Source organism: Herpailurus yagouaroundi, unplaced genomic scaffold (assembly GCF_014898765.1).
Source record: "Herpailurus yagouaroundi ecotype Mexico unplaced genomic scaffold, PumYag 164, whole genome shotgun sequence".
Taxonomy (NCBI): domain Eukaryota; kingdom Metazoa; phylum Chordata; class Mammalia; order Carnivora; family Felidae; genus Herpailurus; species Herpailurus yagouaroundi.
In genome coordinates this window covers 12381517-12408072 of record NW_024412405.1, presented here as the reverse complement: position 1 = coordinate 12408072, position 26556 = coordinate 12381517, and the positions used below count along the sequence as shown (strand labels likewise).

At 45.2% G+C, this 26556-nt stretch overlaps 1 protein-coding gene across 7 annotated transcripts in view; it reads left to right on the top strand.

Annotated features, from left to right (window-relative positions):
- UBAC2 (UBA domain containing 2) overlaps positions 1-26556 on the top strand; it is a 196924-nt gene that overhangs the window by 147368 nt on the left and 23000 nt on the right. For all 7 annotated transcript variants that reach the window (XM_040487169.1, XM_040487166.1, XM_040487170.1 and 4 more), the window contains exons 7-8: positions 3910-4152; positions 25490-25612. In XM_040487169.1, the coding sequence (XP_040343103.1) occupies positions 3910-4152; positions 25490-25612 (366 nt within the window). The remainder of the gene's footprint in view (positions 1-3909; positions 4153-25489; positions 25613-26556) is intronic.

The window sequence follows — 26556 nt, the reverse complement described above, 5'->3', positions numbered from 1 at the left end:
TGTGTGTATATATATATATATATATATATATATATATATATATATATGGCATACTAAATGTGCCTAAACCATAAATGTCATGAAACCAACAAATCAGTGTAAAGTGAACACACCTGAGACCCATGCATGCTAGAGTCCTACCAGCCTCTGAAGCCTCTTGGTGTCCCTCCCTCCTGTGACTCCTCTCCTAGGACATATGGTCATCACCCTCATGCTCCCTTCCTGGTTTTCCCACTTTATTTATATGTAGTTCAGATCAATCCATTTACAAAAGTGGAATCATGTAATGTATACATTTTTTTTGTCTGCATTGTTTCTCCCAACATTAATTATGTTTTTAATACTTAACCTTTAAATATTCCAAATGCATTTTAGAGTTATCATTTAAGTTCCAACAAAAAACCCTAGTAAGATTTTATTTTGGGGACACTTGGGTGGCTCAGTCAGTTAAGCGTCTGACTTGATTTCGGCTGAGGTCGTGATCTCACGGTTTGTGTGATCAAGCCCCACGTGGGGCACCACGTGCTAACAGCAAGGAGCCTGCTTGGGATGCTCTCTCTCCCTCTCTCTCTGCCCTTCCCTCCTCATGCTGCTCTTTCAGTGTCTCAAAATGAATAAATAAACTTAAAAAAAAAAAGATTTTATTTCAAACTATATTGAATTTATATCTTAATTTGGTGAAAATTAGTATATTAACAATTTGGTAAATTCCTATTCATGGATATGATGCCTTTATTTATCACTAGGGTTTTTTTTTTTTATGTGCCTTTTTATAGTTTTTTAGTTTTCTTTATAACAGCTTGCTGTTCTGCAGAGAGTTCATTGTTTCTCCTTTCTAGGCTGTCTATATTTTATCTCCAGTTATTTTTAAGGACTTCTTTCTTTGTTTCACTACAGTGAATCTAGATATCAATTTCCTTTTGTTGTCCTTTCTTGGACATTTCCAATCTGAGATTTGTATTCTTTATTAATTCTGGAAAACTCTTTTAACTATTATCTCTTGAAGTAGAGTCCCCCTCTCCCTGCACCCGCCCTGTTGTCTTCTTCTGGGCCCTCTGTGAGGGCCTGTCTCCTCTGTGTGGAATCTCATGGGTAGAACCCCAGGCCTCCTCTCTGGGCTTGCTCTGCCCACTTTAGAGCCTCTTTGATTCGTGCCCCACAGAGCTCTTACCTTCTCCCTGTGGAGGAGAGTAGGCACGAGCCACACTGAGGCGGCGGGGGGGGGGGGGGGGGGGGGGGGGGGGGTGGGGGTGGCATGCACCATGCTGGGTGGGGGCAGGAGGCCAGACTGCTTCTCCCACAGAGTGAAGTAGTGCCCCATTTCACCCCCGCCTGCCTCTGATCCCTGAGCCTGTCTGAGCTCTGAACCACCTTGCCAGCATTTGGATTTACCTTTTCTCCCCATATGCCAAGGTATTTTATAATTCCTCAATGTGTTTTCCATTTGGTTTAGTGTAGTTCAGGATTACAGATGCTTTCTAGTTTCACTGAATGTGGAATTTGTTTGTTTTCATTTTCTATGTTGTTCTGTACCGTTGTTGAGAAAAGTGACATGGAAATTATTTGAAACCAAAGCTCCTCTACCTTCACTCTTCCCTCTACTCCAGTCTGTCTTTGGCTCCTACCACTGCACCACAGCTGTTCCTAGAAGGTTATCAGACGCCTCCATTTTGCCACGTCCAACGGTCATTTTCCTCCCCTTCCTACTTGAACGTGGCGGAGCTGTGTGGTTCATCACCAGCTGTTCCCAGCCTAAAACACTGTTCTCTTTGCTTCAGTGATGCTGAGCCCTCCTGGTTTTCCTCCTGTCCCCTGAAAGCCCTTCTCAGATCACGGCACTCGCTTCTCCTACTCTGTCCATCCACAGAATATTGCTGGGTTGAATCCTAAGTCCTCTTCGCCCTTTTGTTCGTCCCGCACCCTTGCTATTATCTCATCTAGTCCCATTGCTTTAACCGCTGTCAGTGCCTGTGACCTCTAAATCTTTAGCTCTGCTAAGTTTCCCCCCTAAGTTCCAGGTCTGTCTATCTAACTGCCAAGTCGATATCACCACTAAGATTTCTAATAGACGTTCCCAGGCTCATTCCTGCATCACATTTGCTGTTTTCACTGCCTAAAATGTTCTTCCTCCAGTTCTTCGAATCACTGGCATCCCATTATCCTGAAGGTATTTGCTCAAATGTCACTTTCTCCAAAGCTTCCCTGACATCTGACCTAAAGATGGTCCCTTCTCCAAGCCACTTTATTTTGTCTCCTTCACAGAACGTATCTGGAATTGTTGTGTTTGCTCATTTACTGTGTGTTCTCCATGTTGGCCACTGTTACTTCCATGAGAGTACGATCTTGTTTACCTTGTCTTCTGCTGTCCCCTGAGTGCCTAGAACAGTGCCTGGTGTATACTAGATGCTCAACAAATCTTGCCTACTTAATTGATTTAAATTTTATGAAGAAAATATTAAAGTGTACTTTTCTCCTATTAGCATATTATCAGTTATGTTCTAATTTGGTGTGATAATCTCTTATCCTAAGAATCAAATTCACAGAATTAAATATTTTTTTACTAAAAATTTTTTAATGTGTACTTATTTTTGACAGAGAGAAACAGAGCACGAGCAGGGGAGGGACAGAGAGAGAGGGAGACAGAATTTGAAGCAGGTTCCAGGCTCTGAGCTGTCAGCACAGAGCCCAACGTGGGGCTTGAACTCACAAACTGTGAAATCATGACCTGAGCCAAAGTTGGACACTTCACCGACTGAGTTGCCCAGGAGCCCCTAAAGATTTTTTTTTTCTTTTTTTTTTACAAAGGAGTTGCCATACTCATTTAACCTAGAAAACCAAGAGTCTTTAGACATCTATTACCATATGAATTACCTTAAAGATATGAGTTTTGTAGGCTTGGCTGTAAATAGAATTATTAATTACTATTGGCGAGGATTTTAAAACTAGAAAAATCAGTACTTGAAAAATGTACTAGAACACTATGTAAATTTTAAATTGTCTTTATTTTCTGATAATTTTTTAAATTTTATTGTAAAGAACACATGCAGAAGCTGGGGAGAGGGATAGAGAGAAAGGAAGGGAGAGAGAGAGAGAGAGAGAGGAAAGAGAGAATCTTAGGCAGGCTCCATGCTCAGCACTGAGCCTGATGTGGGCACCCGATCCCATGACCCTAGGATTATGACGTGAGCCAAAATGAACAGTTAGACATTCAACCAACTGAACAATCAGCCGCCCCTGTTTTCTGATCACTGTATTACATGGCTGGATTACACCCTTAAAGTTGTTTTCTGCCAGTGTCTCTCTTTGATGGCCATCTGCCAATAAGAGTAACCACACTGCTAGTATAGTGTGAAAGTGTTTTGATAACCAGGTCTTATATAGCTTCTTTTTTTTTTTTTTTCTCAACATCTATTTATTTTTTGGGACAGAGAGAGACAGAGCATGAATGGGGGAGGGGCAGAGAGAGAGGGAGACACAGAATCAGAAACAGGCTCCAGGCTCTGAGCCATCAGCCCAGAGCCTGACGCGGGGCTCGAACTCACGGACCGTGAGATCGTGACCTGGCTGAAGTAGGACGCTTAACCGACTGCGCTACCCAGGCGCCCCTATAGCTTCTTTTTTTAAAAGAAAATATTGCTTTTAAAATATTTTACCAGTACTTTGAGTGTTACGTGGTTAGAATTTTGCTGTCTCTTCTAGCTTTAAAAAAACAAATTTGTTTACTGAGTAAATTTTTGTTGATTTGTACTGCTTATCATTCAGCAACTTGCTAGGATTTTGGTTATCACCTGGCACTGCTAAAATGATGAAAAATACGATCTGAAATACCTGTGATTATTGATTTCTGTGTTAAATATGTTCTTTAACATTGTTACAGTGAAACAACCCAGCTGGACTTTCCTCTTTCAGATATCAGGCATCTGCTACAACAGCAAAATGTTTCAAGTTCACCGGGTTCTCTACGTTCCCAGCTGGATGGCAAAGTTCTTTTCCCGGACACTTGAGCCCATCTTCTCATCTTCAGAACCCACGGCCGAAGCCAGAGTCGGAATGGGGGCCACAGTGGACATCCAGAGACAGCAGACGATGGAGTTGCTGGACCGGCAGCTGATGCTGTCTCAGTTTGCCCAAGTGAGAAGACAGAGGCAGCAGGTGAGCGACAAGATAGGGATCCGCAGAAGCTCTCAGAGGCCTGGGTATGCTTGCCTCTATGGCTGTGTGTGCAGGAGAGAGGATATTTCAGTCCTGCAGGTCAAAGTGTGGATAATTTGATGTTTTCCCAGGTGGGATGTAGGTCTCTGATAGTGGCTATTCTCGGGGTTTTTTAAAGGTAAAAAAATAAATGGCAGCTGAAAGACTGGTCAAACTGGACATTCTTGTTCCACTTCTATTAGATAAATGTTATTTCTTAGAGAAACACCAACCTAGTTAACAAGACGTGATATTTATCTGTTCTTATGATCTTGTAAAAGCCACAATGTCTTCCTGTTAAAGTGCTTATTATCATGTGCTCTGGGGTAGAGCACATTTAAAACTTCTTGATTTTCCTTGGTTGAAATGGAGAGAAGATGGAGGTAAGAAAATTTCAGGGGAACGACCAGTGAATCAAATAAATGCTGTTTTTGTAGGCTTGGTATCAATCATCAGGGAATATTGAGCATTTATCTACAAACACTGCTGTATTCAAACACTCTCTTAGCACACTTATCTTTCAAGGGTTACTATGTATCAGCCAAAACCTCATACCTGATCTTTCTTCGCCATTCTGTGAGCCAGAGCAGTGAGTGGGCTCTTCATTTCTTGTCTCCATCTATACCTTCTGGGGTATGAGAGAGGATACTGTTCTCTCCTGCCATCTCTCTAGCTCCTGCCTTCACTGGGTGTGAGAATTAGGTCTGCAGGCCTCACACTGGTCTGGAGAAGTGAGATCGAGTGTGGCATCCGGTGTCCCATTGGAGATGTCAGTCCCAGAGTCTGTATCTGGGGTAGAAGAAGGGGCCACTTATTAACAGGCTGAGTCCACTGGTGAAAGAGGGAAGCACAGGTTGTTCCCCAGAGATGTATTTGAACTTGAGATGACTCTGAAGCATACAACAAAGATACCTGCGATGTATCTGTGTGTTAAATGCGGAGAACAGACCTCCCTCTTAGAGAGGTCAGAACTGGAGGTATAGATCTGGAGTCAGCTCTGTAGGGTCGAGAGATGAAAGCAAGGTGCTAGATGAGTTCTTTAAGAGAATTACGTCCACGATGAACATAGGCTATAGACGAAGCTTTGTATGTAGCAAGAGGAAGAGCTGGATCCTTCAAGGAAACAGAAGGAACAATGAAAAGTATGGGAACTCAGAATAATCAGTGTCCCAAAAATGAAGTCATTGCGAGTATAAATATATTCCAGGCAGAACGGGCAGAGCTGTGAGGGAGAGAAAGACATAGGGTACCATTCTGAGGGTACGATTCTGAGGTTTCTGGCTTAGGTAATGGGATATAATAGATCGATGACAGCACCATTTCACCATCATCTGAAGAGCAGATTTGGGGGAAATAGATCTACTGAGGTGCCTTCAGTATGCCTGGACTCCCTGTCAGGTAGCTGTGGACCTTGTACTCATGAGCAAGCTGGGGAAGTTACATTGCTCAGCTGGGCGTCCCCAGGCACATTTTTGTGCATGAAGTTTCTCGACAAAATTGTCAGGATCGGCATCTTTTGGGGGAGGGGTGGCGAAGGACAAAGGGTGGCTGAACAGCAGTTATGAAGAAGGTCTGAGCCAGCCTTGCAGAGAGCTGTGGAACAGAGAGAGCCCCAGATCCGGCCCATGAGCTGAACCATGGAACCTCCACCGGTCAGTCACTGGGTACAGATTGCAGGTCTCGGGCCAACTGGCTGTCAGATGGACACCATCCACAGAGGGCGCATCCCTGGAGAGGTGTCAGCTGCCGGCACCCCCACAGCAGGAGGGTGGAGCCTTCAGTCCTGGGGGGGGGGCGGGGGGGCGGGGGGGGCGGACCAAAGTATCCACCCCCTGTGCCGTTTGCATCCTCCTGGTTCACGTAGTAAGTTCTTGGAGCGGCTCTTCCAGAGTCCAGCAATGCTCTTTTCCCAGGAGAAACCTTCAAGAGGAGTGTTAACAGGACATACTTCACCCCCTTCTGCTGCAGCTGGTCTCCAGGCCACACTGGTCATCGTCTCCCTCCACTACTTCCCATTCCACTCTCAGCTGAAAGGCACACTTGGTGAAGTGACATGGAGCCTCATCCCTGTGGGGTCTGAGTCCCTGTCACCATGCCTTTCTCGGGCTGTGTCTGCTGCCCTTGTCTGTCTATTTACTGTAAACCTCGGGGCAAGGGAGTACCAAGTGATGTCCTAGTGCAGCACCTGGTGCTGCACATATTTTTCCCTCCCACTTTTTGTCCCCCTGTCTATGCCTTTTCCTGAGGATTAGGGCTAATTAATCCTGCCATGGTGGTGATCTATTTCCTTGCCTGCTGGTCTTTTGGCACACAAGCCCAGAATGACTGGGCCACAGCTGTAACTCCAGATGTAATGGCCTCTTACTGTGTCCCTGGTGGAAGCATTCCACTCCTGGGTGGCACATTCTCTAAACCCACTGAGTCTAGAGTTTCAGGGGCAGGAAGCCGGATTCCCAAGTGGGTCACTGGGTAAGAGGGTAATCAGGGTTCCATCCCCTCCTGTCTCTTATTTCCAAGATCCAACTGTTGGGGACGCAGCCCTGGATAGCGGTTGTTGATTTAGGGTCTGCACCGTATGCTGGGGCCAAGAGTGCTGTCCTTGTGGGGCATCCTCTCCAAACTGGCATTTCACTTACACCTTCAACTGGCTGTCTCATTCATCTGGCAAGGTGGCAGCTCCCAGGTCATATGATACGTGAGGATCACTGCATCCCGTGGTCTTTTTGCTGCTGTGCATACTTTGTTGTAAGTGGCCTTGTGGTCTGATGTGATGTTAGTTGGAAACCTGGTCAGTAGATGAAACTTCTGTAAACCCCACAGATAGTGATGCTGGTTGACAGAAAAGGCAGACAGACCTATAACCTGAATATGTGTCGATTTCAGTTAAGATTTGCTGCCTTTGGGGCGCCTGGGTGGCTCAGTCGATTAAGCGGCCGAGTTCGGCGCAGGTCATGATCTCGCGGTCCGTGAGTTCGAGCCCCGCGTCAGGCTCTGTGCTGACAGCTAAGAGCCTGGCGCCTGTTTCGGATTCTGTGTCTCCCTCTCTCTGACCCTCCCCTGTTCATGCTCTGTCTCTCCCTGTCGCAAAAATAAATAAAACGTTAAAAAAAAAAATTAAAAAAAAAAAAAAGATTTGCTGCCTTTATTATAGTTGCTCAAGCTGCCATAACCGAGTACCACAGACTGAGTGGTTTAAACAACAGAAAATTTTTTTTCTTATTGTTCTGGAAACTAGAAGTCCAAGGACAAGGTGCTGGAAGTTTGGTATTTGGAGTGGATTCTCCCTGGCTTGCAGATGGCAACCTTCCTATTCTGTCCTCATGTGGCCTTGCCCCAGAGTATGTGTGCTCCTGGCATCTCTTCTTATGAGGACATGAGTCCTGTTGGATCAGGGTCCAACCCTTAGGACCTCATTTAACCTTAATTACCTCTGTAAAAGCCCTGTCTCCAAATACAGTCACATGGGGGATTAGGAACTTCAACTATGAATTTGGGGGTGGGCACATTCCAGAGAGAAGGGCCCGGTGCAGTCAGTCTCGCACTGACTGTTGCTTCTTCTCGAGGGATGGTGTATGAGGGCTTGGTGTTGGTGTCTGTTGCCGTCAGTAGCTGGTTCACCCTTGAAGCGAGACAGGGCCTCTATCTCTGCCCTCATGGCCTCTGTGTCCACGTGCCAACCCTGGGGTGGCCGGTGATAGAGGCTGGCTCATGTCTGTTGGCTGAGTCACTCTGTCCCCCTCTTCTGTGGAGGAGGTTTCTGATAGATAAGACTTCAGCATTATTTTGGAATGTTTATTTCAGTGTATTCATTTTTATTTCTTTTGCCTTGTTCTGTCATATTTCCTCTCACTGCCTGGCAGTGGCTTAGTGCTCTCTGTCACCCACCCCCTGTGGGCCTCACTTGGCTCTGGGGTTAGAGTCGGTCGGTCATTACTGGAAACTCTGAGCAAGACTGGTGGGTACTCTGTGGGCACAAGCGAAGTGAAAAACATGTCCTTTCCCTTAACGAATTTGTGATCAACTTCAGGGAGCTTGGGCAGACAGACTGAATGAGATAAAACCCGGGAACAACGGTACACTGGCCTGAGTTCCCGGAGCAGTAAGGTGTCTGAGAAGAAGTGCCGTCAGTGCAGCCTGAGACTGTGTGGGTTCAGGGCCTGGAAGGATCAGCAGGACTGGGTGGGCTGACACGAGGCAGATTATCCCCTGAGCAGAGGACTAGCATGCACATGATAGAGGCCTCTTGACTGAGGCGTGGAGGGCACATAGAGAGAAATGGGAAGTCATGCTGCACTTGTAATGGAAGGAGGGCTGTTTACACCTGACAGCAGATTTGGGTTTTGACATAGGAGGCTGTGAAAAGCAGTTTAGCTGGTAGTAAAGGTAGACAGTGTTCTAGAAAAATCCATCTTCTTGCAGTGCATATGGTGAAAGGGAGAAAGGGGAGAGCAGGGAGGAGGAGACAGATAGGCCATCTTGAAATTCAGCTCTGTGAGCGCCACGGCCAGGATGAGGGTAGTCTCCTCATTGAGCTCTTCTGACTCCCTCTTGTTGCCTGAGGCTCAGTCATCCCAGTAGGGGACCCCCCAGTCCCTCCAGTCCACCCCACTAAGCTCCAGCTCAGATCTAGATTAGGACCAGACTCTTCTCTCCTGGGCTCCACACCTAAACCTCCCACCACCTACTGGGCATCTCCACTCACATGCTCCACAGGCACCTGATGGCCTTCCATTTCTTTGCTGAACTGGCTTCTCCTCCTCACTCCTTCCCCTCACAGAGAGCGCCATCACCTGCCCAAAGACCTGAGCCAGGACATCTAGCTTCACCCGAGAGAAGGAAAGCTGTCACTCCCTCTCTGCATCCCACCTGGAGTCTTGCCACGATCACCTCCCTGTCCCCGCCCCCCCCCGCCCCCCCCCCACTCGTTCCCCAGAGTGATCTCTTTGACGCCACCAATCTGACTGTTTTGCTCCACCCAACTCCTTCTGAAGCCCTTTATGGCTTTTAAGGTCATTAACACTCATTACCCAGAGCCCTTCCATGGCCTCCCTCGGCCCCACACGCAGCCTTAGGGTAACCTTGCTCAGCTGCTTGCAGTGTGTCAGAGCCCCACTGTTTCTCACTGCCTGCCTTCACTTCTGCCCCTCGCTCTGCCTACAACAGACATCCCCATGCCAGCTTCCCCACCCCAGCACACACACAAGGTCTGCCTGCCTAACTCCTTTTACCCCCGTGTCCCTTGCAGATATCACCTTCTCTGGGAAACCTGTTGAGCCTCCCCTGTCGGCTCTGATTATCCTCTCTCTGTTCCTACAGCCTCTGGGTGTCTCTTTCATGGCGCTCAACCTCACTCTTGGGTGACTTCCCTGTCTCTACCAGTAGTGTGTCTCAGGGGTGGGTGGAGACTTTTTCTTTGTATCTCCAGTATGTGAATAATGCTTGGCACATGTTGGGAAGTCACATATTTAGGGAATTAATGACTAAATATGTGTGTAATCAGTATTTACAGAATTAATGTACTGAGGCCAGCTGAATACAGGTGAATAGTCAGGGTTGGAAAGTATACAAATAACCTCTAAGAGGACAAGTGTGAAGCAAACCATTAAAGACACCCTGACACAGGGTGTCTGGGTGGCTCAGTCGGTTAAGCATCCAACTCTTGATTTTGGCTCAGGTCCTGGTCTCGTGTTTCGTTAGTTTGAGCCCTGGATGGGGCTCTGCTGACCGCTCGGAGCCTGCCTGGGATTCTCTCTCCCTGTCCCTCCACCCCTCCTAGGCTCGTGTGTGTGCTCTCTCTCTCAAAAAATAAAATAAACTTTAAAAAAATAAATAAATAAAAATGTGACTCACTTATTAAAAAAAAAAGATATCCTGAGATCCACGTGCCCAGAGCACAGAGAGGAGAGGAAGAAGGAAAGCATTTCCAGGGAGGTGAGGAGAAAACCAGAGAGAAGACAGTGTTTGAGGGGTCATGGGAGAGCGGGTGTTCAGATTCAGGTGCCACCCACCCCCACCCCTGCAAATTAAAAGCCAAGCAGAGGGGCATCTGGGTGGCTCAGTCAGTTGAGCATCCAACTTCAGCTCAGGCCATGATCTCACGGTCTGTGGGTTCAAGCCCCACATCAGGCTCTGTGCTGACAGCTCAGAGCCTGGAGCCTGCTTCAGATTCTGTGTCTTCCTCTCTCTCTGTGTCCCTCCCCCACTCGTGCTCTCTTTCTCCCAAAAACAAACTTTTTTTTTTTTAATTTTTTTAAAAATCCAAGCAGAGATAGAAAAAGACCACGAGACTCAGAAAGAATTGGTTCACTTTTGAAAGGAGTGTCCTTGGGAATGCAGCCCAGAGCAGCCACCTGTGGATTGGAGAAACAGCATCCCTTCCGTCTGATCCACTGGCCTAATTCCAGGACACAGTTGTGGTCATCACAGCTCCATTCGCCCAAGTTTACACCACTGAAAACGCTTTTAGAATGCTCTGTAGCGTCTACAGATTGCACAGCTCTAAAGGACAACGAACAGTGGGGAGACTGTAGACCTTGCTTCATCTAAAGATTGAGACCCGAGCACTCAGGGGGTCAATGTGTAGTGTCCTTACATCCTTACGATGTGATCTTTCTGGACCCTGCCATGGTGGTTACTGCCAAAAAGCCCCTGGATGATGGTCTCCAGGCCTTGTAGCTGTGATTGCTGAGTTCACCACATGGTAAGGCCCCAGTCCTTCCTTGTGGTTCTCCTTGCCCCCCACACCATAGCCTTCCCACTTCTGCATGCATCCGTGTGGGCCAGGGTGTTAGGTCCGCCGTGACTCCACTCTCAGATTCTCTCCTCTCCCCCCGCACCACAGAGGCGCTGGCCGTGTGGCTGGTGACAGCTCCTAGTCATTTTGGTACCTGCAGCTGCAGATCATTTTTCCATTCGGGGCCATCACATAACTTTTCACAAGTTTGTCTTTTATTCATTCATCCAATAGTAGGGTGAACTCTTGAAGGCCAGGAGCTGTGTGTTTTACGTATTTTTGTCTCTCTTGGTCCTACTGGAGCGTGTAGCCCCGAGGGACTAAAGGACACTCCTCTGACCCTTAAGAGGTCTGCAGCTCCACCAGGAGAGGGTAGATGACTCAGTCCCAGGTGCTGAGCTACTGCTGGAATTTGTATGCAGCAAAGCGAGAGTCCTGACCTCCCTGTGTGGCTGAGGGAATCTTGAAGACACCCACTTTCAGGTAGGCGTTTCAGGCCCAGGGAACCTTGTGAGAAATCAGAGAGGCTCAAAACAGCTGGGGGAGCAAAAAGCTATTGCATTTGCCTGAGCACAGGTTTCCCTAAGAGGCAGTGAAAGGTGAGGCTGGGGAGAACGCAGAGGCCGAGAGAGAGGGGGTCTTGGGCCACATGAAAAGTTATTTTTCCTTTTGTTCTAGAAGTAATGAGTCCGTGAAGCCTTTTAAGCAGGAGAGCAGGTTAGGGTTTTTTTTGTTTTGTTTTTGTTTTTGTTTTTAATGTTTATGTTTGAGAGGGAGAGAGAGAGAGTGCGAGTAGGGCAGGGGCAGAGAGAGAGGAAGACACGGAATCCGAAGCAGGCTCCAGGCTCCAAGCTGTCGGCACAGAGCCCGACTCGGGACTCCAGCTCACAAACCGCGAGACCATGACCCGAGCCAAAGTCGGACGCTCAACTGAGCCACCCAGGCGCCCCTAGGTTTGTTTTTAAGGAGGATTATTTGGGCCAAAATATGAGCGATCAGTGGAAGAGGTGATGCTGGAGGAAGAAGACCAGCGGGGAGGTGATGAGGACTCTGTGTTTTCAGGGTATTCATGGTGGCGAAACAGAGCAGCCTCACTGAATGCCAGTGAATGGCCACAGTCAAGCTTTACAGGGCCTCTGTGCGTTCACACCTCCAGGGAAGTCACTGAAATTCCTACAGTCGTGAGCATCTGAACAGGGTTGCTGCACGTGTCCCCATGGCTTTTGGGCTTATCGTTCCCTCTCTGCAGTCATGAGAGAAGAAACCCACGTGCTCACAATAGAAAATCCTCGGAATGTAAATGAAGGAGCAAGGAATTTGCAGTTAAGGGATCAGCCCTGGGTGACAGGAAGCTCTGTACACTACCTAATAGCGTTGTCATGAGAATAAAGTAATTTCTACAAAATTACTTCACATACCAGAAAGATCTATCAGATATTAGTTGTTATGATCTTATTCATTGGACCACTGCTTTCTGGCTCCCAGGAAGTTTGGAGAGAGAGTTCTGATTCAGCAGCTAAGCTGATAGTTCCAACTCTTAAAAACTTGGAACCTTGGGGCGCCTGGGTGGCTCAGTCGGTTAAACGTCTGACTTCGGCTCAGGTCATGATCTCATGGTCCGTGAATTCGAGCCCTGCATCGGGCTCTGTGCTGACAGCTCAGAGCTTGGAGCCTGTTTCAGATTCTGTGTCTCCCTCTCTCTGACCCTCCCCTGTTCATGCTCTGTCTCTCTCTGTCTCAAAAATAAATAAACGTTAAAAAAAAAAACAAAAAACTTGGAACCTTTAGAACAAGAGTCAGTAGGCCATGGCCCCTGGGCCAAACCCAAAGCTAAGAATGGTTTTTGCATTTTCACTGGTTCTGTAAGTACCTGCATAGTGTCTTCAGTTTTGCCTCTGGGTCTTCAAAGCCTAAAACATTTACTGTCTGACCTGTCATTAAAAGCAAACAAACAAACAGACAAAAAACTTTGCTAGCCCACTGCTCTAGAAGATTACGTAGCCAATAGCTTTCAAAGCAAAGTGTTACCAAAAAGTCTTCGTTCTGTCTGGATCTTGATCGTCTGTTATTTGTGTGACCACCATTTTCTCTCTTGGCTGATGATGATAATGCCATTATATGCCACGATGTAAACTTGGTGATTGAACTTTCCAGAAGGTACCTCTGTAAAATCTCCATTTCCCTTAGAAGCAGAGTTAAGGTGAGGCCCGCTATGAATGCATCATGCTTGGTGGAAGCCAAGTGGGAGTTTTGTCAGCAACACAATGGAGTCAGTCAGTTGGCACTAATTTCTTCATTAGCTCTTCACTTCTTTTGGCTTCCAGTGTTTCCTGGATGATTAGCACCTCTGTTTTCAGTAACAAGCAGTCTGTTTGACCTGCAAGGAGGGAAGATGTTGGTGCCTACAGCAGCTCCCCATTATTCACTCATGCGTTTCAGTTATTTTCGTGGTGTTCAGTTAAACTGAACTAGATACATTCTGTCACCCTCGCTTAGTTACCTTTTGTGGCTGTGAAAATTGTTTCTCTCGTTATCCACCCCAGCGACAGTTGTTAGGTAACATCTAACATATGCATTATTATGACTCATATCTGCCTTGTAAATCATGGTAGTTTCTATCATTAATCAAGTATTTTTAATTTAGTAAAATATATTTAGTTTATTAAAAGTGCTCTCAAGTTCTCAATGTGTTTTTTAAGTTTTAATAGCTTTATGGAGGTCGACTTCACATACATTATGATTCATCTACTTAAAGTATACAATTCAGTGATTTTTAGTACATGCACAGAGTTGTACAACCATCACCACATTCAAGTTGAGACCATTTTTTTTACCCCAAAAAGAAACTGCCCAGTAGAAGTCACTTGCCAATCTTCCCATATCCCTAGGCCTAGGCATATTTGGTAGTCTGTTCTCTATAGATTTGCCTATTCTGGGGGTGCCTGACTCAGTCAGTCAATAGAACATGAGACTCTTGATCTCAGGGTCATGAGTTCAAGCCCCATGTTGGGGGCAGAGTTTACTTAATAAAAAAAAAAATTTTTTTTGCCTATTCTGGACAGTTCATACACTATCTGGTCCTTTGTGACCAGCTCATCCATATTGCAGTATGCATGCTTGATGTGTTTAAATAGCAGGACCCATCTAGTAGACCTTTATGCTGGTAGGTGCCATCTCATCGAATGAGTTTCTGTCATTGCCCCTTCATCTGGCTGGGTCTCTAAGCTTCTTACTCATCTCTTGGCCCCACCAGCACTACAGTTTCCATTAACACTTACTTTCCACAAAATATATTTAGTAGTCCAGCCAGGCTCTGGGGAGTGTCACAGTGACCAAGACAGCATGATCCTTCCTCTCCCTGAGCTGAGAGTAGAACAAAGACAATTATAATAAAATGTCATGAGCACTCTTATAGGAGAAGCACCTAGCCTCACCTGTGGGGCTTAAATAGTTTCTGGAGGAGGAACATGCTACATGGAGCCCTGAAAACTATATACCTGTACCTTCACATGTGTGTGAGAATATGTGTGTGTGTGTGTGTGTGTGTGTGTGTGTGTGTGTGTATGCAGCTGAGGGGTCCACCTTGAATCCAGAGGGAGCAAGTTCTCAGCCTAGATGAACCCAGGCCACTTTAAAGACAGCATGTGGTATACTTCTCAGCACTTTTCCTTTTTAGCTTTGCTCTTTCACTTTTTGGTGCAATTTGATTTAAAAACCATTCTTGTAAGGTTGCTGTGCTGCCTTGTCAACCAAGCAATCTAATCAGTTAGAGCTAGTTCTTTTATGACTTTTTTCTTTTATGAGTATGAAGTGTACAGCATCAGGTGTAGGATAAGTTACTAGGGCTTAGCTGATAAAAATCTGCAAATTAAATGAAAATTAGGTGCAAGAACTCTATTTTCAAGTGAAATTAAAGCTAAGCTGTTGATGTCAATCTGTACCTCCTTGCAGAAACTGCTGTCACGGTTTTGGTGTTCTTCTAGCTGATCACACTGACCTTTTTGACAAAATTCAGAAGAGAAAGATAGGATCAAGCCAAATTCTAATCCCTTTCCAAGACTGACTCATTAAGTGACCTCGAGAAAATCATTTCTATTTTCCATTCTGCCTTGTGTCTTCATGAGAAAGAAGAATGTGGGACAGTCTCATGATGACATACTCAGTATTTTGGAGAGAGAGAAGGTATCAGCAATCCTAGTCTTTTTTATAACTTTTTTCTTTTATCTCTTATCAATCACTTTTTTAGACCACAAATGAATTTAGAGATGAACCCTGAAGCAGACATAATGTTAAGCAGGGGCATATTAGAAAAATCATCCTCCTAATCATTTGACAATTTTTCCTCCCCCAAGAAAGCCATCCCCTTGGGTTTTTGAAACCAGAAAATGATTCTAGTCAGGAAGGATCCTTGGGGTGCCCAGAAGTTTCTCAGGAAAAATCCTTCTGATCATCTTGAAAGGGCTTGAATTTCATGGAACCCACTCCAGGTTCAGACCCAGCAGCCTGATTCTGCAGGTGACAGATGTGTTTTGTGAATAAAGTAGCAGGAGCCCAGGAATTTCCAGAGTGGTGAGTAATGACTCTCATCTGAGATCATAACATAGATGAGTGATACTGAGATTTTTTTAAATCGTACTTTTTAAAATGATAGAGATTTATGCACGCATTTACGGAGGCTGGATTCCCAGGGTGGAAGGACGCTGGGCAACAGGCATAGTTGGTGGCTCAAAGCATGGGCTCTGGGCTGGGAGCGATTCTCTGCATGGGCTTTCCTCATTCGGAGACTGTCCACGCTGCAGTTCTGGTGGGTGTGGTTGCTCAAGGAGCTCACAGTTCATTCCAGGTCCTTGATCAGTACGGTGACACTCGAGAGTAGTACAGGAGAGTATAAAATGGAGGCCCTTGACCAGTGTCTGTCTGCCCAGGAATCCCTCCTGCAGCAGCTCTGGCAGGTGGCCAATGGGCTCACTTTGAGCGAGAACTGCTTGGCTTCAAGATATTCTTTAATATATTGATTAGGAAGAGGCAACTCATAATTAGTTTAAGGATCATTTAGTCCAGCTTCCCATTTTACAGATGAGGAAACTTAGACTCTTATGTTCTCTAAAATTGGCAACTTGACTGAGTTCTCTGGAAGTTGAGCAGAGAGAGAGAGAGAGAGAACAGTAAGGACTTGGATTGTCAACAAAGAGGCCAGTTACAGACACAAAACAAGGGCTGGGCACTGTACAGACTGCTGGGGGGAGGATAGAGGGACCAGGGGAGGGCGTTTCAGGGACAGACACACTTTGAGCAGACATTGTCTCAAAGAACACTGAGTGGAGGGAACATGCAGGAGAGAGTAGGAAATAATTTAGGATGGGTCTGGTTTTGGAGGACCTTCAAACAGGACAGAATAGTTGAAATACGATACAGTAAGATTTTCAGTTGAAGCAGCGGCATTGTGAAAATAAGGAAGTTTCACCTGGTGTACCAATTGGAGGGGAGCAGCATTGGTGACAGTGATGTCACTCACCTGCCCGGGTGCATATTGGATGGGTCGAAGTTGGTGACAGTGATGTCACTCACCTGCCAGGCTGTGTGTTTTGGATGGGGTAGCAGTTGGTGACAGTGATGTCACTTACCTGCCCGGCCGCGCATATTGGACGGGGTCAAAGTTGGTGACAGTGATGTCACTCACCTGCCAGATCGTGTGTTTTGGATGGGGTCAAAGTTGGTGACAGTGATGTCACTCACCTGCCCAGCTGTGTGTTTTGGATGGGGTCAAAGTTGGTGACAGTGATGTCATCCAAGAGGCTGTTGGCTTAATCTCAGTGGAACAACAAGGATTTAAAAGTGGCAGATCCCCTCTGAAGGAAAAATCAGCATACTTGAGAACTGGCTGGATTTTCTGTACAAAGAAGAGAGTTGGGTCCAAGAGTTACCAGGCTTTCAGGATGCGACGCTAACATTAGGAGGGACGGTTGCCGCCCGCCCTGGCTCACAGCTCATTGAAGGACAGGCAGGGGAGCGAGAGGTGATCACTGAAGATATGAAAATGGATGGCTTCTCTGTGGAGGTAAATGTAGAAAGAGGGGAAATCTTGAGTAACACCCAATCTCATTTTTAATAATGAGTTTCACCTCTTCTATCAAAATACTTACGGTAACAAGCACCAGCACTAATTTTAATTTTGACTTTTACTTAATAATTTTTGTTGAGAACTTAAGTGAAGGATTAAAAATAATGACCAGAACTTCTGCAGACAAAGAAGGGGGAAAACAAGAGCTAGAATGCAGAGGTGAGTAATTTCCATACCGAAAGATGCTTTTAGTCCTGTGTTCAAGGAAGCCTCACTGAAGTCCTTGCCCTGTGCAGCCCTTACCGTAACTTGTGCTTGGTGCTCTCAAGCATGTAAATAAAACTAAGAGAAAACTCGTACAACAAGAGCTAGATGTCCTCTTCCTGCGCCAGATGTGCCCGGGGTGTGAGGGGGGACGTGTTGTCTCCCTCATACTGCCCTCACCACTGCCTCCTCCTCCCAGCCCAGGTGGAGCGTTCTCATGCTCTGCCAAAATCAGACCCCCCACCCCGCAGAAAGCTGGGGACAGCTCTGATCCTGGCTTTCCCTGGAGGAAAAGGTGTCCATCCGAAGAGAGGGGTCGGCACACCGGCCTTCGGAAATGATGCCGGGCTGAGCACTCCCAGGCCACACCGGACCCTTGCCGTGGAGGGCAGGCAGCAGGGCGGACGGCCGAGCCGAATTCGGATCCTGCTGTTCTGCTTCCCAAGTCCTCCCCCTGCCCCGTCGGGAGCCTTGCTTTGTGGCAGCAGAGGGAGAATACGTCTCTTGAGTTTGCAGCTAAAGTTGAAACTAACTGTTGTTAAAACTGTACCGGTGTCTCAGGACAAGTAAGAGTGGCTGGGGTGGGAGCCCGGGGCCTCCTGAGAGAAATATCACTGTGTGGAACACACAAGACCTGGGGCGCATGTCTGGTGGCTCGGTGGCTCGTGCCCCAGGGATGTCGCTCCTCGCAGCCCTTCCTGATGGCAGACCCTCCCCTCACTGGGGAAGTGCCCTCACTGACACCCAGGCTGACACCCCTGGGCCTGCCCCCCCACCCCGACCTGAGAACGTGGCGGGCAGTGAGGCCGGGGCAAGAACAGAAGGGGGAGATGGGCAGAAAGGAGCGTACCTCAGGAACTTCTGCCTTCTGAGCCAGAGGCTCTGGAAACTGAGCAGAACGATGTGTTTTGTCTCCTGATCTTACTAGTGTGGAAAGTGCTCTCTGTTTTGCTGAGAAGAGTGGTATGAAATGAAGTATCTGAGCCCCCAAAACTGGTCAATAGCATAAACCACAAAGAAAAAGGAAAACCAAGAGCTGTGAAACTAGCCTGGGATTTTGTGCAAGTTTTCATCGAGTGTCTCTCCCTCCAGCTTGTTATTTTTCCCAACACCTGCTAAGACTGCTTGCTGCTGGACAGCACGGGAAGACACTAACACACTGTGGGCAGACGCAGGGGGGTGACACCGTAACACAATGTGGACAGGCTCAGGGGTGTAGCACTTCGGTTAAGCATCCACCTTCAGCTCAGGGCTCATGAGTTCAAGCGCCGCATCGGGCTCTGTGCTGACAGCTCAGAGTCCGGAGCCTGCTTTGAATTCTCTGTCTCGCTCTGTCTCTGCCCTTCCCCCGCTCACACTCTCTGTCTCTGTCTCTCTCAAAAATATTTTTTTAAAAAAGGGCCAAAGTAACATGTAACAGAATTGAATGCAGGAGCCAATACGAGATTCCAACTATCTTCTGTTAGGTCCGACCTTTAAAAGATTCGCAGCAAGAGAAAACAGTGGTTTTCTTTTTGTGAATTGATTTCTTTTTTCATGTCCCTAAAGAATGTATCAGCCCTCATAGAAAACAGGTTTTGGAACACATTGTTATTTTTTGTAAAAATACATTATCTTAGCAAGTGATAAGTTTGTGATTGTTATTAATGAGTTAGTAAATATTTTAAGACTGATGAAAAGGCAACGGGGAACCATTGAAGGGTTTTTAAGTAGAAGAGTGACATGATGAGATTTGTATCTTAGGAAACTACTGTTGATGCAAGTGTGAAATAAGGCAGCGAAAGTGGGGTGGAGAGAAATGAATGGAGTCAAAGACACTGAGGAGTTACAGTTGACAGAGCCTAGTGGTCTGCCTTCTGCAAGTGGGTGGGGTGGGTATTGACGTCATTCCCCAGGATTGGGGACACAGGCAGAGGGGTGGGATTGAAGGTGAGTGTTATTTGGGACATGTGTCATTTAAAAGTTTTTTTTTTTTTTTCCAACGTTTTTTATTTATTTTGGGACAGAGAGAGACAGAGCATGAACGGGGGAGGGGCAGAGAGAGAGGGAGACACAGAATCGGAAACAGGCTCCAGGCTCCGAGCCATCAGCCCAGAGCCCGACGCGGGGCTCGAACTCACGGACCGCGAGATCGTGACCTGGCTGAAGTCGGACGCTTAACCGACTGCGCCACCCAGGCGCCCCTAAAAGTTTTTTTTAATGTTTATTTTAATTTGAGACAGAGTATGAGCGGGGGAGGGGCGGAGAGAGAGAGATACAGAATCCGAAGCAGGCTCCGGGCTCTGAGCTGTCAGCACAGAGCCCGACGTGGGGCTCAAGCCCACGAACCGTGAGGTCGTGACCTGAGCTGAAGTCAGAGGCTTAACCGGCTGAACCACCCGGGCGTCCCAAGGGACGTGTCATTTTAGATGTCTCTGAAACATCTGAGTGGAAGTGTCCAGGCAACAGTTGGGTATGTGGCTGTGGGGTGCACTAAAGCCCTAGGAATGCACAAGCACCTAGGGACAGAACGTGGAAAGAGAAGTAATCCTAAACAGAACCTTAAGGGGCACTTGTATTTAAAGGATATAAGCAGGAGAAGATGGCTCGGAGAGAAGAGAGAAGGCCTGACTAGAGAGCTAGAAAGTCCAAGAAAGTGGGGTGCCACAGGAGCCGAGGAGGGAATGGCTGTAGGGTTCAGTCCCTCTGGGGTTTCCGGAAGGAAGCAGAAGTGGCTCCGTTGGGTCAAGCAAAGGGTGTAATTGGTACCCTGCAAGAAAAAGGAAAAAACTAATGGATAGAAGACCAGACTGAGCTTCTAGAAAGCAGGGCGTTGTCTTCTCTTCCTGGCCTCTTTGCCTAAGGTACTAGCAGGTACATTAGCAGACACTAGTCAGTTCTGTTGATTTTACCTTCACTGGTGCTACTAAAACAGACTGGTCTTTTCTGTCCTTGAACCTCACGGTAGGTCATCCCCATTGTAAATTGCTCACATTAAATGAATAGGTGTTTCCTGAGCATCTGTGGTAGAACTTCCCAGCCACTGGGTTATGGTCACAGATGGGCTGAGATATTGATGCCCTCAGCCCACAGGGCAGCTGGTGGCAAGCAGCTTTGGCTGTCTGTCCTGTGTGTCATGCAGATCGATCTCTGCCATGGAAAGTCTCGGTCTGTAACAGGGTTAGTAATTCCTTGTATGGGTGCCGCCTCACCTGTCTACGTGAGGCAGACGTCACCTCACAGTGTCATCACTCTCCCTGCTGAACCCACGCCCTCCCTCTGAATCTTCCTGACACCAGTCCCCAGGCAGCTACAGACAGCACAGTAGAGAGAGGTGGTCCCGCTGCCTGTTTTACTCTTCAAAACCCAGCACACCGGTAAAGCCTTTCAGATCACCAAAGGATGCATTTTTTTTTCCCCAGTGACCAACCTTTTTTTATTTTTCTTTTTTGAGAGAGAAGGTATGCCCTCACACATAGTGGGGGAAGGGCAGAAGGAAAGAGGGAGCCCTACGTGGGGCTCCATCTCACGACTGTGAGATCGTGACCCGAGCCGAAATCACAAATGAGACACTTAACCAACTGAGCCACCAAGGCGCCCCATCCAGTGACCAGCCTTTTTTAAAATAAGATGATGATGCTTCTGGAAAGAATTTTAATTGTTCTAAACCATCACACTGACAATGTCCACTCTGTAATTGGTCTTCATTTTGCTCTTTGACAAAACACCTCCTTGGCTGGAGAATTGAGTTTAGGCTACACTGAGCCTAGAGCTGTGCCAGCCACCTAGGAAGGTCGTAGGGAGTTCCATTCTTACCCCATCGCAACCCTGTAGGATCCCACAGTCGAGTTGGGAAGACCAGAAGTAACACTGTAAGACATAATGCAAATATTAGATGGTAGTAATAGCCAATATATAATAAACTTTTAGAAGTTCTCAGACTGTGTTTTAAATGCTTTACTTGTATTAACTCATTTATTTCTTATAATATCATTATGAGATAAGTGCAGTTATTATTTCCATCTTACAGATGTGAAAACTGAGGCTCAGAGAAATTTTGTTTTAAACTAAGGCCTAAGGTAAGTGGCAGAGCTGGGATTTAAACCCAGGTAATTTGGCTTTAGAGACCGCGCTCAGTCACTCAGCTTCCTCTGCCTTTTTGCTCCTCTGTCATGACTCCTTAGCACCGCTTTGCCCCTTGAAGTAGGTGTAAACCTATGCTCAGCGCCCTGTTTTTGAACAGGTTGACAGTGGTTCTCCTCTCCATTGTTGAGATCGTCCTCATCCTTTAAAATTTAACTGAACCCCCATCCTCTTTGAAGTTTGACCCCCATGCTTCACCCTGCACCTTCCGAGCCCTTTAGCTGATGCCACTCAGCTTCCTTCTTAATTATATACCACTTGCCTCCTGATTTTTCCCATTTCTGCATGTCTTGCCCTCCCCTGAGGAGGGCATGGGCCCCACATGCACCTGGCTCGTGCCCTCCCTTGGGAGCTGCCCACAGAAAGCTACTAGTGCGCTCCTTCAACCCACCTTCTCAGTGTAGACGCTTCTCAGTATACACACCACCTGATCATCCCATCCTGAAACCTGCCAAAGCCTTTAGAGGTGCGGTTCTATTCCATGTGATGTCCACTTAATAAAACGTTACAAACTTTACTGTTCTCGACTGGAAAGTTAGTCTTTTTTTTTTTTTTACAAGAAATTTTATTTGAAAATCTCCTTACCAACTAATAACAGATATTTCATAAAACGGTTGTTCAAAATGCAAGCTGTTTCCTTTTTCCTCTTTTAAATATGTGGTTATTGCTTTTGAAGAAGACAAAGTGAAGGAAATGTTTCCTGTTTGTAGAAGCTCATAGTTAACCTGCATCGAGAGCAGATTAGTGTCAAAACATCCTAGAGCCTAGAGCTCCTGTAACTTTCTGCTTTTTAAGCACTTTTTCACCATCACAGGAGCAGAGGGATTAGGGTTCAGTTTTGCTTTGCTGCTCTTCCACTGTCACTCCCTTTGAAGAAATAAAACGTTGCAGTTTCAACCAAAGGTTCATTGCCCTTCCCGCTGTCCTGCAGCCGGCAGGTGGTGTCTAAGGCCTGTGCCTGCTTGTGTCTATAGCACGTTTTTGTGGTAGAGTACCTCAACCTAGACACTATGGGCATTTTGGTCCAGACCATTCTTTGTGGTGGAGTCTGTCCTGAGCATTATAGGACGTCCCTGCAGCATCCCTGCTCGCTACACACAGCAACACTACCATCTTGTCCCCCACCTCCCAGCCCCTACCAAAAATGCCCCTAAGACATTTCCACATACTGCCTGGGGAGCAAAATCACCACTGGTATATATCCACAAAATAGTTTAAATAGTATACTGTTCTGGGGTGCCTGGGTGGCTCAGTCGGTTGAGCGTCCGACTTCGGCTCAGGTCATGATCTCGCGGTCTCTGAGTTCCAGCGCCACGTGGGGCTCTGTGCTGACTGCTCAGAGCCTGAGCCTGTTTCAGATTCTGTGTCTCCCTCTCTCTCTGACCCTCCCCCATTCATGCTCTGTCTCTCTCTGTCTCAGAAATAAATAAACATAAAATTTTTTTTTTAAATGTGAATATAAGTGGATCTACACAGCTCAAATCCATGTTCAAGGCTTAGCTGTACATTATTCATTTCTCTCTTGAGTCATTTATTTTTTCTCATTGATTCTTTATATATTCTGGTTATTGGTTATTATAGATATAGATACACACACATCTGTGTCTACACACACACACACACACACACACACACATATATACACACACACACACACATCCACATCTTCTTTATCTTTTCATCTATCAGTGGACACTGGGCTGCTTCCATAATTTAGCTATTATAAATAATGCTACTATAAACATAGAAGTTCATGTATCCCTTTGAGTTAGTGATTTTGTATTTTTTGGGTAAATACCCAGTAGTGTAATTACTGGATCGTAAGGTAGTTCTATTTTTAACTTTGAGGAACCTCCATACTATTTTGCACAGTGGTTGTACCAATTTGTAGTGCACGAGGGTTCCTTTTTCTCCACATCCTTACCAACACTTGTTTCTTGTGTTTTTGATTTCAGCCATTCTGACAGGTGTGAGGTGATATCTCACTGTAGTTTTGATTTGCATATCCCTGGTGATGAGTAATGCTGAACATCTTTTCATGTGTCTATTGATCATCTGTATGTTTTCCTTGGAGAAATTTCTCTTCATGCCTTGTGCCCATTTTTTAATTGTCTTTTGGGTGTTGGGTTGTATTAGTTCTTAATACTACCCCTTTATTGGATACGTCATTTGTAAATATCTTCTCCCATTCAGTTGGTTGCCTTTTAGTTTTGTTGATTGTTTTCTTCGTTGTGCAGAAGGTTGTTTTTGATATAGTCCCAACAGTTTATTTTTGCTTTTATTTCCCTTGCCTCAGGAGACATACCTAGAAAAATGTTGCTGCAGCCAGTGTCAGAGAAATTACTGCCTATGCTCTCTTCTAGGATTTTTATGATTTCAAGTCTCACATTTAGGTCTTAATCCATTTTGAGTTTATTTTTCTGTATGGAGTAAGAAAATGGTCCAGTTTCATTCTTTTGCATATAGCTGAACGATTTCCCCAGCACCATTTGTTGAAGAGATTGCCTTTTTCCCATCATATATTCTTAACTCCTTTGTCAAAGATTAACTGACTATATAACTTTGGGTTCATTTCTGGGCTTTCTATTCTGTTCCGTTGATCTATGTGTCCATTTTTGTGCTGGTACTATACTGTTTTGATTACTACAGCTTTGTAATAGCACTTGAAGTATGAAACTGTGATGCCTCCAGTTTTGTTCGGTTTTGTTTCGTTTTGTTTTTCAAGATTGCTTTGACTATTTGGGGTCTTGCATGGTTCCATACAAATTTTAGGATTGTTTGGTCTAGTTCTGTGAAAAATGCCATTGGTAGTTTGATAGGGATTGCATTAAATATGTAGATTGCTATGGGTAGTATGGACATGTTAACAATATTTGTTCTTCCAATCCATGAGCATAGAATGTCTTTCCATTTATTGGTGTAATCTAAATCTTTAAGTTTAATTTTTTCAATAAACTTATTTTTGTATATGGTATGAAGTAAAGTCTAATTTTATCTTTTTCCATGTAGCCATGTGTCCCATTGCTGTTTATTAAATGATGTGTCCTCTTCCTGCTGACTTGTAATGTCTCCTTTATCATAGACCAAGTGCCAGTGCTTTTGATTCCTAAACACTAAGGATCTAATCCTTCTATTTATTTTACACACTGAGCCTTGCTTATGATGGTTTTTTTCCTCGTGGGTTTTGAATTTGGAATTCTAGGTATTTCCCAACTGGAGTTTTAGCTATAAATCCCATGTAATCCCAGGGTAAGAGAGGGGCCCTCTAGAGTAATTTTACATTTGCTTTTGCTTGGCTCCTTAGATATATCCCAACTCTATCCCAGAACCAATTCTTGTGTCAGTTTTGATGGGTTTTTAAAACACATTTTTCATGTAACTTCAACCTCAGATTTCTCATTTCTTATTTCTTAATTCTCAGGCAGGCCAAGATTACTGCCCTCTCCCTCAGAGAGACTACCTTTCGGGTTTGTTTTTTCTCATCTTCTCTTTCACTGAGGGTGTTGTTGCCATTTGAGGGTTGTGCCTCTACATAGGTAATAAGCTCAGAGTCACTACCTCTTTCATACTCGAGGTCTCAGCACCTGAACCCAAATAGGTGAGGAAACCCAAGTGGTTCTAGGTTAGCAGGATGTGCTCGCCCATACAGCCCCACCCCTGGCAGCTTGCCTGCTTACTGTTCTGGTTTTCCAGCACTTGTTTTGGGGATCTTGGGGCCTCCATTTGTTCCTTCTATGTTCAACTACGCATGTGAAATATTCTTTTATTTTGTCTAGCATTTTTAGATGTTCATAGTAGGAAAATTTTCATGTTGTCTTAGTCTGTAATTTTTCCTAAATCTAGAAATAGAGAAGATATAAATTGATAAAATATTGGCAGATAGCTAAAAACATGGGTTTATTTTATTTATTTTATTTTATTTTATTTTATTTTATTTTAATTTAATTTAATTTTACTATAGCGGTGTGATGCTGTAGGGTTTGGACAGCTTGCATCAGCAGACCAGTCTTTTATTTCCCAGTCTCTACATGTGACCTCATGGTAAGAAAAGGCACTTCCAAGCATTAATAAGATGGTTCTCTTCTGTGTCTGATGATTGTGTATTGGTCTCTTTTTAGGGAGGAATGATCAATTGGAATCGTCTTTTCCCTCCTTTACGTCAGCGACGAAATGTAAACTATCAGGACGATCGGCGGTCTGAACAACAAGCATCTCCTCCTCTAGAGGTTTCTGAGGAACAGGTAATCAGTAACACTGGTACTTACCCTAAACCTGTGTTTCAAATTTAAAAAGAGTTTTGGTGAACAAGACTTGAAAGAAATCAAGCATATGAATGCAAAGATTTTGAGAACAGTTAAACCACTGCTAACAGTGATGACACTTGGTCCTTTATTAGCTACTGAGGGTCTTATAAGTTTGAGGAAGGCATAATTTGAAAAAAAAATGCATTGTGATCACTTATTTTGAAATCTATAATACTTTATACATATAAGAAACTACTGAGGTTTGTTCTCTGTAAGGGGTAGGAGACAACAGGACTAGAGGACAGGAGGGGTGGTGCTTCTCTGAGAGAACCTTTTGTATGGTTTTGACTTAGGAATCAGGTTAATGTTTCACAATGTTTCACAGAAAGCAATTCAACAATAGGGAGTGCTGTAAAACTAAAAAGAAACAAATAAAAGATCCAACTGTATTTTAAATAAATAACATAGGAGAGAGGGAAAAAATTAATTTTGTAACTTTTGAACATAGCATGCCCTCATTCTAAAGAAAAAAAAAAAAGGATTGCAAAGAAATCTTAAGCTCTTCCTAGGTTTATTTTCACAGGAGTATGAGTATAGCAATTCTGAAATTATGTTGGTTGTATTATAGATTTAAGCAGATGAGGAAATAGGTTGATCTTACTGTAGAAGAAGGATAATACAAATACAGAAAAGGGAGAGCAAGGAAGAACCCTGTAGGGTAGGATTGGAATTAAAGGTATCAGCATAAACTCGTGATTTAATAAGAGTGTGTGTGTGTGTGTGTGTGTGTGTGTGTGTGTGTGTGTGTACATGTGTTTTAGCTCTGTCAACCTAAAGGAATCAGTGGCATCCCAGTAACACTGACCACACCTGCTGCTCAGATCTCATTTCCAAATATGTTGGCCCACTGACAGAAACAAGCTTCTTTTTTTTTTTTTTTT